This window comes from Peromyscus leucopus, chromosome 13 (assembly GCF_004664715.2).
Source record: "Peromyscus leucopus breed LL Stock chromosome 13, UCI_PerLeu_2.1, whole genome shotgun sequence".
Taxonomy (NCBI): Eukaryota; Metazoa; Chordata; class Mammalia; order Rodentia; family Cricetidae; genus Peromyscus; species Peromyscus leucopus.
In genome coordinates this window covers 38,192,124-38,204,722 of record NC_051074.1, presented here as the reverse complement: position 1 = coordinate 38,204,722, position 12,599 = coordinate 38,192,124, and the positions used below count along the sequence as shown (strand labels likewise).

The following is a 12,599-nucleotide window of genomic DNA, read 5'->3' as shown; positions in this document are numbered from 1 at the left end:
ATTAACCATTAACTATTGAGTTAGAACAAAAGTGTATTACAGCTGGTTGTGATAACACAAAAACCTTTAATCTCAGGACTTGTAAACAGAGGCAGGAAGATCTATTAGTTCAAGGTAAGCCTGATCTACATGGTGAGACACTGTCCCATAAGACAAACAAATGGAGTGTATCAAAAGCTATTTCAGTTATCTTTGCTATTACCTCATCAAATATTGTTATAAAAAGACAGACCAAGGAACCAGAAAGATGGACAAAAGAGCTTGTTGCAAAAAAAAAAAAAAAAAAAAAAAAAAAAAGTCTAATAACCAAGCCTGGTGAGGTATGATCTCTGTGAGTCCAAGGCTAGCCTGGTCCACAAAACAGTTCTAGGACAGGGCTGCTATACAGAGAAACTCTGTCTCAAAATACAAAAACAAAAAAAAAGCCTAATAACCTGTCTTCTGCTGGCTTCTACTAATAATGAATAATATAAATAAAAAGGAAAGAAATACAGGTGTGGTAAATCATGCTTCTACTGTCAGCCAGAACTTGGGAGGCTAAGACAGGAAGATGCCAAGTTCTAGGCTGGCCTGGGCTACACAATAAGGCTGTGTTTCAAAAATCCAAACCCAAGGGGTTGGGGATTGAGCTCAGTGGTAGAGCGCTTGCCTAGCAAGCACAAGGCCCTGGGTTCAGTCCTCAGCTCAAAAAACAAACAAACAAACAAACAAACAAACATCCAAACCTAAATGAATTGAAAGCCTGAAAGAAAAAAAAAAAGGTGTGGTAGAATTTGTGGGTTTGTATTTTCCCCATGGGAAAGAAAGAAATCTGAAAATAAGTTTTGATATATGACAAGAAAAGTTTGCCATAAAGGACTAAAAAGGAGAAAAGTTTCCTTAGAGATTACGTACGCTTTACAGATAATAGAGTGCTGAACCTCAAACTCCAAGTTCGTAATAACAGGGCAAGTGAACACTTTAGTGGCTGAAGCATCTGGTGAATTTTCTTCTCCAAGGATAGATTCTGTCTTCAAAGTTTTATTCAGTTTTTCCATATCCTCCTTCAGCTGATCTAAGCACTGGCTTAAAAATTCATGTGCATCCTAAAAAGATGATAATATCTGTCATCAGAACAAATAATTTTTTTGTCTGATAGCTTATCAAACTGTGATTTATACAACTAAAGCACCTAGAGGCCAAAAGATACCTGAACAGAGTCAGTCTTATTCTGATAAGGATTTGGAGTACTTATAGCTTTTGAATAAACACAAGTTTAGAGATTTAGGTCAGTGGAAGAGCAATTAATTGCCTAGCATATTTGAGGCCTAGGGTTCAAAACCCAGCATGAACTCTCCCTGACAAACCAAACAATAACAAGAAAACAAGTAAAAATAAAAAAATCCTTCTTCCAGACCAAACCAACTGACTAATAAGAAACCATTACAAACCAAGATTAAAAAAAAAACAAAAAAAAAAAAAAACAAAAAAAAAAACCTGCAAGTAAAACAATGGTTTCTATGTGTGTACATTTAAGATCTGGTATGTGTATATGGCAGGGTTATGTGCATACGAATGCAATGCAAGCACTTATGGCCAGAGGGGTTGGACTGGAGTATAGGTAGTTGTTGAACTCCTGGTATGGGTGCTAGGAACAAAATCTGGGTTCCCTTCAAGAGCAGCAAGTGTACTCTTAACAGCTGAGCCATCTTTCAGTCTCTAGAGTTGATATTCTTAACTATTCAATTGTATTACCATAAATAAACATACAACTCTTTGTTTAAAAAAGACAGATTTTTTTTTCAGTTATTTTCCACTGGCAACCTGTATTTATAAATTAAGTATGCTAAAGCTAGACATGGTGGAGTAAGCCTATAATCTCTCCTCTTGGGAAGGAGGAGAGTCCTAGACCAGCCTGGGCTATACAGCATGAACCTATTTCAAAAAAGCAGGGGGATTGACATGTGGGTCAGTTGGTACAGTGATTGCCTAGCATATACAAAGCTCTGGGTCCAATCCATAATACCACATAAACCAGACATAGTAGTAACACCTGTAATAGCAACAGCTGGGAGGTGGAGGCAGGAGGACCAGAATTTCAAAGACATCTTGGCTATACATACATACATACATACATACATACATACATACATACATACATCATGTTTAAGCCTGCCCTGGGTTACATGAGACACTGTCTCAAAAACAAAATAAAACAAACAAACAAACAAAAATCAAGGAGGATAAAATCCATAGAAGAATCATATTAAAAGTTACTATAACTCTTTAGGTTTTACCATCTAAGGTGACCATATTACACAAATAACATTTTAAAATAAAAATTAGGTCAAAAGCTAATTCAATTTTCTATATCTAAAACATTTAAAACCAATTAACACTCACATTTTGCACATAGCCAGAGAATCTCTCTGCAGTAGCTGAAATAGCATTTTTAACCTTCTTGAGTAGTTCTTTTTTGGTCTCTGAATTAGAAATGTCTTTTTTAATAAGCAGGTTTGCAAAGCGTCTAATAAATAAAAGAGACAGGTTAGTGTATTTTAAAAACATTGGGTGATCTATTTTAAAGACTAATTACTAACAAAACACATAAAAATGTAACCACCCTAATATTTAAAAATCCCGAGATTATTCAGCAAATATATTAACATTACCTGATAAGTGCATTGAATGGAATTTTCTTCCATGGGATACTTTGTTTAAGCAAATCATTTGCAAATGACTGGAGTGAAAACAGAGATTGTAAGATAGCATTCATATAGCACGTGTTTCCCAAGTTGGAGAATCTGGAAAGGAAAGAAGTATTTAAAGTATGCTCAGCATTCATAAAGATGTCTCCATTTTGCATCAAACCACCTGGAGGGTTTGTTAAACTACATACTACTGGACTCAGTTTCTGATTCAGTAGGCATGGAAAACCGGGGTGCAGGGAAACACACATTTCTAACAAGTCATCAACTGTTGCTGATCTGGAGAAACTGCTTTAAGAACAATTAATTGTATTATATCCTTACAACACAAACTTAAAATGAGCCATCTGCCACCATTTTATGTTATGACCTTCATCTCCCTTCAATTTATGTTCTTTGTATAATAAAAATATCATCCCTTTATTTATAGGCAGTAAAATTTTACTTCCACTATTTCACTGGCTTCTTTTTTGTACCTGCCTATGCAAAATTTAGTATTACACAAAATTATCTCTCTTATATTGAATCATGATTCTGAACCAAATTTATAAAGCCTTTCCTACATTAAAGTTATAGAGAAATTTACCCATAACATCTGGTATCTGAAGAATTTAAAGATTTTAAATTTTATTTTTTATTACACACACTGTGTCTGTATTTGGGTACTAAACTGCAGGTACCCTTTGGAGGACACTGGATTCCCTGAAGCGGGAGTCAGAGGAAGTTGTAAGGGGCTGGTAAGGGTGCGGGAACTGAATTCAGGCTTTCTGCAAGAACAGCAAGTGCTTATAATAGCTGAGCCTCTCTTTAGCTCAGACTTAAAAAATTTTACAGCAGGTTTCTCTGATTCTATTAGAATTTATTCTTGCATACATTTAAAAATGAATATATCTTTTTCAAAATTGGCTATTTTAATATAATTTAATTTAAACGTTTCTTTATCCCAACAATTAGGATTTTTTCTTATATTCTATTGATCTGCCTACATACATATCAGTAGTTTATTTATGAATGAGACATGGTCTTTGATTTTTACTATACTTTAAATTCTTTGACTAATGGTATACCTTTTGTAATATTTCCAAAGCCTTGTTTGGGAATATTTAATTCTAATTCAAGTTTATTGACAATAAACAGCTAAGTTCATGGCTGCTTTTGAGGGAATATCAGCTAAAATATTTTAATTAATATTTTCTGTTTTTTTTTTTACTACTGTTTTATAGAGAAGTGGCCTTTTTTCTTATATTCCAATTTTGTTTGTGGACAGGATTTTACACCTGCTTTTGCTAATTTAGTAAGGTGAAGTCTTGTCAATGTACCATCACAGTAGTAGTGACAGTGAGCGGGTGGGATGGGGAGACAGAGCAGCAAGCATGTCTTGCTTTCCGTTCACTTTGGCAGAAGCCTTATTTTGGTCCTTGGACTTTCTGGAAGTGACTTTTTTCCTTTTCTAGTGTTTCATCACCCCTCATACACACTAGTTTTCACATACTATCTTAAGTTAAGCCTCTTGTCCCAACGCTGAGCATCCACAGGTTTAGGCAATGGAAAACAGGAATGCTGCAGGAAATGAGTGTGCCTGTACACTTAAATATGTATTAATCATTGTCTCCTGGCAGAGCTGAAACATAGGTTGTCTTTCTTTGCACTACTCTGTGTGTGTGTGTGTGTGTGTGTGTGCGCGCGCGCGCGCGCGCGCGCGCCTGTTTTGGAGGATTTGTGACGAACAATAGAATTAGGTAGAAATAGAATTATCCTCTAGTCTTCCACAGTTTCTTTTTAGATGTGCCCCACCCCTTAGAGCTGTCTTGGGGTGTGGCAACCTAAAATTCTGCAATTCCTGAAAGAGCTCTGAAAAGAGGAAGCGTTATTTCTAGAGATATGTACATACACTATGCAGGAATGGAAGAAACACTGGAGGATCCTGGAGTGTCATAACGGACAAGTCATGAGGTTGTCAACAGAGTAGCACAGACCAGAACAATAAAGTACATTAAGAGGACAGCAGGAAAAGGAGGCAAAGATCAACGAGAGAGAGACAAGATGGTCTCAACACAGGACAGGTAAAACCATTATAAGAATGTTGTCTGCCTGGCATGGTGGTGCATGCCTTTAATCCCAGGACTTGGGAGGCAGAGACAGGCAGATCTCTGAGTTCGAGGCCATCCTGGACATTAGTATCCATAACAAATGGAGAATAACTCAGCTGCATCACTCTGTAAGAAAGCAAGGTTACTAACCCCTGAAGCTGCTGCTGATGAGAAGGAAGAGGCACTCTAGGTTTGTTCCAGCCCGTGTAATCCTGGTTACACCTCAGTTTTTTAACAGATAGAGGAGTTGGCTGAGGAAGAAACCCCAAGCTTCTTTTGGCAGAAGGAGTCTGGCTTGAAACATTACTCCTAAAACAAAAAAATAAAAATAAAAAATAGAAAATTTCATTACTATCTTTTCTCTCCAGCATATTCAGAGAAATCAATGTCTAAGGAAAAAAGAGTTTAAAAACTTAAGGAAAATATTAGTAATAATGATCACTTATAAGAAAAACTCATAAATTAGTAAGTCTATACAGAAAAGTTAAGACCAGGGATTTGTGAACATGCCTTTATATTTATTCAGTAATTGTCAATAAAGAGAAACAAAAACAAAACAGAAAGCTTAAGAGGTTTACATATCTGACTTACAAACTACATAATCAAGTTAATGGCTTGAAAAAGGCTCCACAGTTTCACTTTATGGAAGTCACATCAGTCTACCTAGTTTTGGACAGTTCAGGCAGTATACTCTTTACCACTTCAAATCACATCAGGAGAAAGATTACTTAAATTTTTTTAAGGAAAGGTGTTAAATGCTTGTTTGGAGGTAAAAATACTAGGGGTATTTTTAATTTTCCTATATATTATGATTGTTTTCCAAAAAGGTTAAAGCAATTTTTACTTCCCTGAATTTCCATCTCCTCACATTTCTATTATTTATCATCACAAGTATTAATTTTATCTGTACGGTAACATGTAACACTGCTGTTATTTTAACTTGCATTCCTAATTATACTTGAAGTTGAACATCTTTTTATATTGCATTTTTCTCTGAAACGGTCTTTTATATTCTAATGTTTTTTATTTTGCCTCTCTGTCTGTCTCTCTCTCTGTCCCGTCCCTCCCCCACCCCCTCTCAATGGGGTCTCACTATGCATCACTGACTTGCATAAACTCTCTATGTAGACTAGGCTGGCCTTGAACTCACTGAAATCGGCCTACTTCTGCATATAGGGTGCTCAGATTGCAGATGTGTGCCACCTTCCTGGATTATAATTTGTGTATAGAATTTTTTTAAGCTTTACTCTGTTACATCTAACTCTATTTCTCTTGCTGCAAATGTCAATCTCCTTTATTTTTACATCATATTTATTTTCTTTCTGGTAGCTTTAAAATACAATTTTTACTCATGTGGATCTTTTTGTTTTGCTGTTTTTCGGGATAGGGTTTCTCCATGCAGTCCTCGCTGTCTTGGAACTTGCTTTTTAGACCAGTATGGTCTCGAACTTGTAGCTCTGCCTGTCTCTGCCTCCAGAGTTCTAGGATTAAAGGTGTCTGTCACCACACCTGGTTCCCATATGGATCTTTAAAATATTATTTGTTGTTTGGCATTTGTTGAAGCTTTTCAGGGTGAAGAGTTTCAGCATTTTCATCCATTATTTCTCTGACAATTTCCTTGAATTTATTCTTTTTTCCCAGAGTACTGTCGTGACATGAGGAATTCTCAAACCAAGTTTCTTAGCTGCATTTACATTACTGTTCCCTCACTGTACTGTACTCTTTGATGGTGTCTCTGGCCAAGTGGTTACCATTTCTCCCTCTGGTCCTTAAATTTTGCAGAGGATTTTAAATTATAGGTTCATTTTAAAAATAACATGGATTTGTGTGTGTATGAATGTATGCACGTGTGTATACAAGCATTCATTAGGGGTCAGAGGACAACTACAGGAGTCAGGTTTCTTTCCACCACGTAGGTCCTGGGGATCAAACTAAAGTTGTAGGACTGGGGAGAAAGTGCCTTTACCCAGCAAAAGCCATCTCACAGACCCTCATAATTCTTCATCCAACTAAAGTAATATGAAAGCAGATTAAGACCGGTTTATATCCTAGCTCTCTACTCAGGGAACCCCAGGAAGAGCACATTAATCATTCCAACCACAGGAATCTTTATAAAAGAATGTCTTGCTTGGCTTAAATATGGCTTTTATAGATACCAGCTTCTTAAAGTGTCCAATGTTCTGAGATGCTTACACACCCACACATATATACACACATTTATGTGCACCATGTGTATACTTGGTGCTCATGAACATCAGAAGACGGTGTTAGATTTTCTGGAGTTATAGATGGCTGTGGACCACCATGCATGTGCTGGGAATTGAAGCCTTCTGCAAGAGCAGTCCATATTTTTAACCATTGAGCAATCTTTCCAGCTCCCACAACCACACTTTTAGAGAGTCTTGCTATGTAGTCATAGCTGAAATTCATTTTGTAGACCACATCAACCTTGAATTTGTGTGTTAATTCTACTTCCTCTCTGTCTCCTGGGGTTAGAGACATGCACTATCATACTTGGATAGAAATTAAATTTCTGAAAACTTTTTCAATGAAAGATATTTGTGTGAAACTTTAGTTATTAAAAGAAAAAAAAAAAAACCTATTAATTTTGGAATGTTAGCCCGATAAATAATGCATAGGAAAGAAAGGCAATGTAAAAATGCCCCGAGAGTCTTTAATATGCCCATGCTGAAGAGCATGAGAAATGCAGTGGCCAAGACACGAGCAGCATGATCTCAGTTTATTCATTGTTAGAGACATTTCAAAACAAATAAAACTAAAATATTTCTAGAGTACTTCCTAACTAAAGGTGTCATGATGTTATGATTGGACTTGATTCTGCTGTGCATAAACTAGGGCATTAGCTAAGAGTATAAAGAATAGCCGGGTTCCTCACTCGAGATTCCCAAGAGGGAAAGACCTTCAACTTCTACACTCAGAACTCTATAACTAATTTGTACCTGTCTAGGCTAGAGCCACCAGAAGAGTAGTCCTTGGATCCAGCTCTGCTCCCATAAAATGAGGATGACTGCAAAGGCAAAAGCCCTATAAAACACATGAAAGAAAACTTAATGCCTAATTTAACCACTCAAATTCATCTAATAATATTACACAATTGGATCTGTTTGTATTTAGTTCTATTCTTAATACATGCCCATTAAAAAGATCAATATGTAGGGAAAGTTACAACAGCAAAGCAGTGTGCCTCTGCCTGCAAATAGTTCAAGGTCCTTTTCTCGCTTCTAATCCCTTTCCCCTATTTTTTATTCTTTGAGAGTTTTATACAGGCATATAATGAAGTAATTTTACTCTCAATTCCCCCCTCTCATCTCTTACCTCTCCTGCCAAAACTCTTCTTCTTCCCAAGAGGTTCCCCTCTTTGGCTCATGTCTTCTTTGTACATGGCCCAGAGTTTAGTCTAACTGGTTTCTATAGCTTAGCTTTTTGTGTCTTACATACCAGAAGTTCTTAAACTTTCCCATTTGCTAAAGTAATTCTTCAGAACCATAGGTAAATAAATTAAACAATTACTTAGTAAATCTTAAATAAATTTATTTTAAAAACAATTCTTTAGTACACATAATTTTACCATTTACTAAAGACTACAGCAATATACACACTAATGAGATGGCTTATTATGTATTTACTATTTCTGTTTGCTTATAGTTGCTTAAAGCAAGCGCTATTAATATGGTCTTAAAACAACAGATGCTATTAATGTTGTCTAAGTATTAGTATTTAAGAAATAAGGCTTATATTGGTCATGCTTCTTCCTGTAGGAATCCCAGTGACGAGCCAACACTGCTGAACCTTAAATTAACCCCACTGTAACTTCTGATTCAGTCTATGTATGGTCTTGGTACTTTAACACTAACAGATCCATTCTACACACTGAAATAGAGGCAAAAGAAGATAAACTCTGGATTTGTTTGTTTGTTTGTTTGTTTTGAGACAGGGTCTCTCTTCTGTAGCATTAGCTTTTCTGAAACTCACAGAGATTCTCCCTGGCTGGTCTAAATTCTACAATGTAGCTCAGGCTGACCTCAAACTCAGAGATGCAGCTATCTCTGTCTCCCCAGTGCTGGAATTAAAGGTGTGAGTTACCATGCTGCCTGTTGCTGTTTTTTTGAGAGACAGTCTCATGTAGCCCCCCCAGCTGGTGTCAAACTCACCGTAGCTGAGGCTAGCCTTGAATCCCTGATGAGTCTCCTGCTCCTAACTCACTGTAGCTGAGGCTAGCCTTGAATCCCTGATGAGTCTCCTGCTCCTACCTTCTGAGTGCTAGGATTATAGATGTGCACCATTATGCCTGGGTAACTTTCCTTATATTATTTGTGTGTGTGTGTGTGTGTGTGTATGTGTGTGCGCGCGCGTGTGTGTGTGTGTGTGTGTGTGTGCGCGCGCGCGTGTGTGTGCGCGCGCGCGCGCATGTGTGCCACAGCACACATGTAGAAGTCAGAGAATAACTTTCCAAAGTGAGTTTTCTCCTTCTACCACATGGGTCACTGAGATCAAGTTCAGGTCATCAGGCTCGGTGGCAAGTGCTACTACCCACTGAGTCATCTTTCAGTCCCCTTTAAAATACTCTAGTCAACTACTGGGTACAAGTTAGTGACTAATAACTAACACTGGATTATCGATTCTTCCTGAACATTGTATAGTCATGTGCTAGTTTACTATAGTCTATCATATAAACAAATGAGACCTTAATTAAAGACTCAAACTTACCTGATGTTCGATTTTCTTCTGCCTGTTTCAAACTCAGCTGCTTTTCTCTACTGCTGGTTAAGTATTTTCTTGAAGGGTCTGTCATAGCTTTGTTGTTCCTGCAGTTAACAATTTTAAATCAATATAGGGAATGTATAAAGATGGTCTTCTCAGTGAAATAAAAACCATGAAGTAACCTTTCATTAAGCTAAGAATCAATATAATCTATGACTCTAGCAAATTAAGCAAAAATTCTTTAAAAAAAAATTATCAAATAATCAGAGACAGAAAGATAATACACATTTTTCTTGACCAAAAGCAAGATCAGGAGCTGGCCAGACAGCTCACATAAGTAAAAGTGCTTGCCATGAAAACTTGATGATCTAAGTTCGATGTCAGAATACCACAGTGAAGGTAGAGAACGAGAACCAACTCCTGCAAGTTGTCCTGTGATCTCCACAGGGAAATCGTGTTATGTATGTGCACACACACAAAGTAATAACATTTAAAATTATTTACCTGAGACAAAAACAATCAATTAAGGATGTAAACTAACCAGTGTTGATGCTTTGCAGTTTAAAAAAATAAAATCCAGCCGGGCGGTGATGGCGCACACCTTTGATCCCACCTTTAATCTGTAGACCAGAGGTCAGGCTGATCTACAGAGAGAGATCCAGGACAGGCACCAAAACTACACAGAGAAACCCTGTCTTGAAAAACCCAAAACAAACAAACAAACAAAAAAATCAAAAGCAACAACAAAAAAAAACCCACCAAAATGTTTTTATGTCACATATAATTTGAAATGCTACTTAGAAAATATAAACATTTAACTTGTAGTGTTTAATAGTTTAAGTTCACGAATGAAAAGTTAAGATAATTTTTTGTCTTTTTATATATAGGGTCTCTCAATGTAGTCCTGGTTGTCATAGAAGTCACTATGTAACCAGGCTGGCCTCAAGCTCACAGAGATCCACATGCCTGCCTCTTGCAGGCTGGGATTAAATGTGTATGCCACCATCACCCGGCTTAGCTGTATTTAATTTTTTCTTGTTTTATGTTTTTCAAGACAGGGTTTCCTCTGTGTAGCTTTGCGCCTTTCCTGGAACTCACTCTGTAAGTGAGAAATAAGCTAGCTGTATTTCTTAATGAGAGGATGTAGAGTGAAGATATAAAGCAGAGGACACAAAAATAGAGTCAGAGGGTATATGGGCAGAGAAACAGCCTTGTCTGCTATAAGCTTAATTTATGATTATTCCCCTAAATTAGTAATTTCAACCAAAACCTGGAGATTTTATTTTTGTGGCCATCCTCCTTTTAGTACTTGGAAATTATAGGGAGGAACTGGTTAAATTCTGAAATTTTTTTTTTTTTTAAAGATTGATTTATTTATTATGTATACAGTGTTCTGTTTGTATGTATCCCTGCAGGCAGAAGAGGAGCCAGATCTCATTACAGATGTTTTCAGCCACATGTGGGTGGGAGTTGAACTCAGGACCTCTGGAAGAACAGCCAGTGTTCTTAACCTCTGAGCCATCTCTCCAGGCCCTAAATTCTGAATTTTTTAAGAATAACAAAATATAAGTACACACACACACACACACACACACACACACAGCCTCACTATGTAGCCCTGGCTGGTCTAAATTCTACAATGAAGCTCAGGTTCCAGGATGGGCATGGCTACACAGAGAAATCCTATCTCAAAAAAACAAAATAAAACAAAATGCAATGAAATATGGTAAGTACTCCGGAGGTGGAGGCAAGAGGGTTGGAAGTTCAAGGCCAGTCTGGGCTACATAATGAATCTGAGATCATTTGGGCTATAGAAGACTTTGTGTCTCCCTCTCTCCATCCTTTAATAAGTTTGGCTCTGTAACTAATTTTCTTTTCCTGAAAGAACATAACAGAAATAAGTGTTTGTGAGTTTTGATCCCAAGCCTAAAAATGTCTTTCAGATTTCCACTGCTATATGAATAATTCTAGGCTAGCTTGCTAGACGGTGGAAGACACATGGCCTTATTACCCCAAATGATAGCAACTCCAGGGCCAGCCATAAGTGAGACTATTCAAGAGCTTCTCAAGCCACTTACTGACCACAGATTCATGGGAAAAATCAAAGGATCTAGGTATAACTGGTTAACACAAGTTCAGATAAGCTGAAGTACACAAGTGACTATAATTCATAATCAATACATTTTGTTTAACTTCCTGTTTTGTTTGTTTTGAGACAGGCTCTTTCGATGTAGCTCTGCGGTCAAAGAACTCCCTTTGTAGAAGAGGCTGGCCTCGAACTCACAGAGATCTGCCTGGCTCTGCTTCCCAAGTGCTGGGATTAAAGGTGTGCGCCACCATGCCTGTGCAGCAGTATTTTTCAAACTACAATTTAAAGCCACTATAAGGAGTAATGTGCTCTACAGTAATAGTAAGTGCAACAAGGGATGTGAGGTAAAATATAACCATGAAGACTACAGAACCAGCTTGCTGCCACTATGAGTATTGATTTGTTCAAAAGAGAAGACAAGTCTCAGCAAAGACCAGAGGAATGTAGCAGGTACCTTAGGATTTTAGAACAAGACCATTATGTCTGCAACAGAAATTCCTAAATTATCTATGAAGTACGTATACTACTCTTGTCAGACTACTAGACCCTCAAAGAGAATGAGCAAGTGATTACTAGTCATTAAGGACTATGGTACCAGGAGCATCAAGAACTGGCACTATCACACCATAAAGTGTTAAGTCAAAGGGGCAGAGCAGCAACCTACTGTACCTGGAATTTCATCAATATATTAAGAGTGGGCCAGTGACTCTCTATGACCAACTAAAACAGTAATAATAAACCTGGACCCAGTTTGGACACCGGTACATAGTGAAAATCGACTAAAACCCCAGTAAAAGACTGTGCTAAAAGACAACAGTGAGGGAAGAGTTCTAAGGAAAGTATTTCACCACTGGCTGGGTGTGGACAGAGAAGAAGGTCACAACTACATACTAGCTGGCAGCAAAGGGTTTAGATGAATGATCAGGTATTGGAAGATCAGGAAGAAATGATGATGATGTACAGAGGAAATATATGGATAAGTGTGTATAAAGGACAAAGACCTATTTCATA

General features: G+C 37.4%; 1 protein-coding gene across 3 annotated transcripts in view; it reads right to left on the bottom strand.

The window, feature by feature from the left end:
- The window catches only part of Usp37 (ubiquitin specific peptidase 37), a 102,963-nt gene that overhangs the window by 32,891 nt on the left and 57,473 nt on the right, over window positions 1–12,599 (bottom strand). For all 3 annotated transcript variants that reach the window (XM_037210263.1, XM_028893035.2, XM_028893036.2), the window contains 6 exons: window positions 9,506–9,603; window positions 7,738–7,822; window positions 4,928–5,086; window positions 2,652–2,783; window positions 2,383–2,506; window positions 895–1,085 (listed from right to left, as the gene is read on the bottom strand). In XM_037210263.1, the coding sequence (XP_037066158.1) occupies window positions 895–1,085; window positions 2,383–2,506; window positions 2,652–2,783; window positions 4,928–5,086; window positions 7,738–7,822; window positions 9,506–9,603 (789 nt within the window). The remainder of the gene's footprint in view (window positions 1–894; window positions 1,086–2,382; window positions 2,507–2,651; window positions 2,784–4,927; window positions 5,087–7,737; window positions 7,823–9,505; window positions 9,604–12,599) is intronic.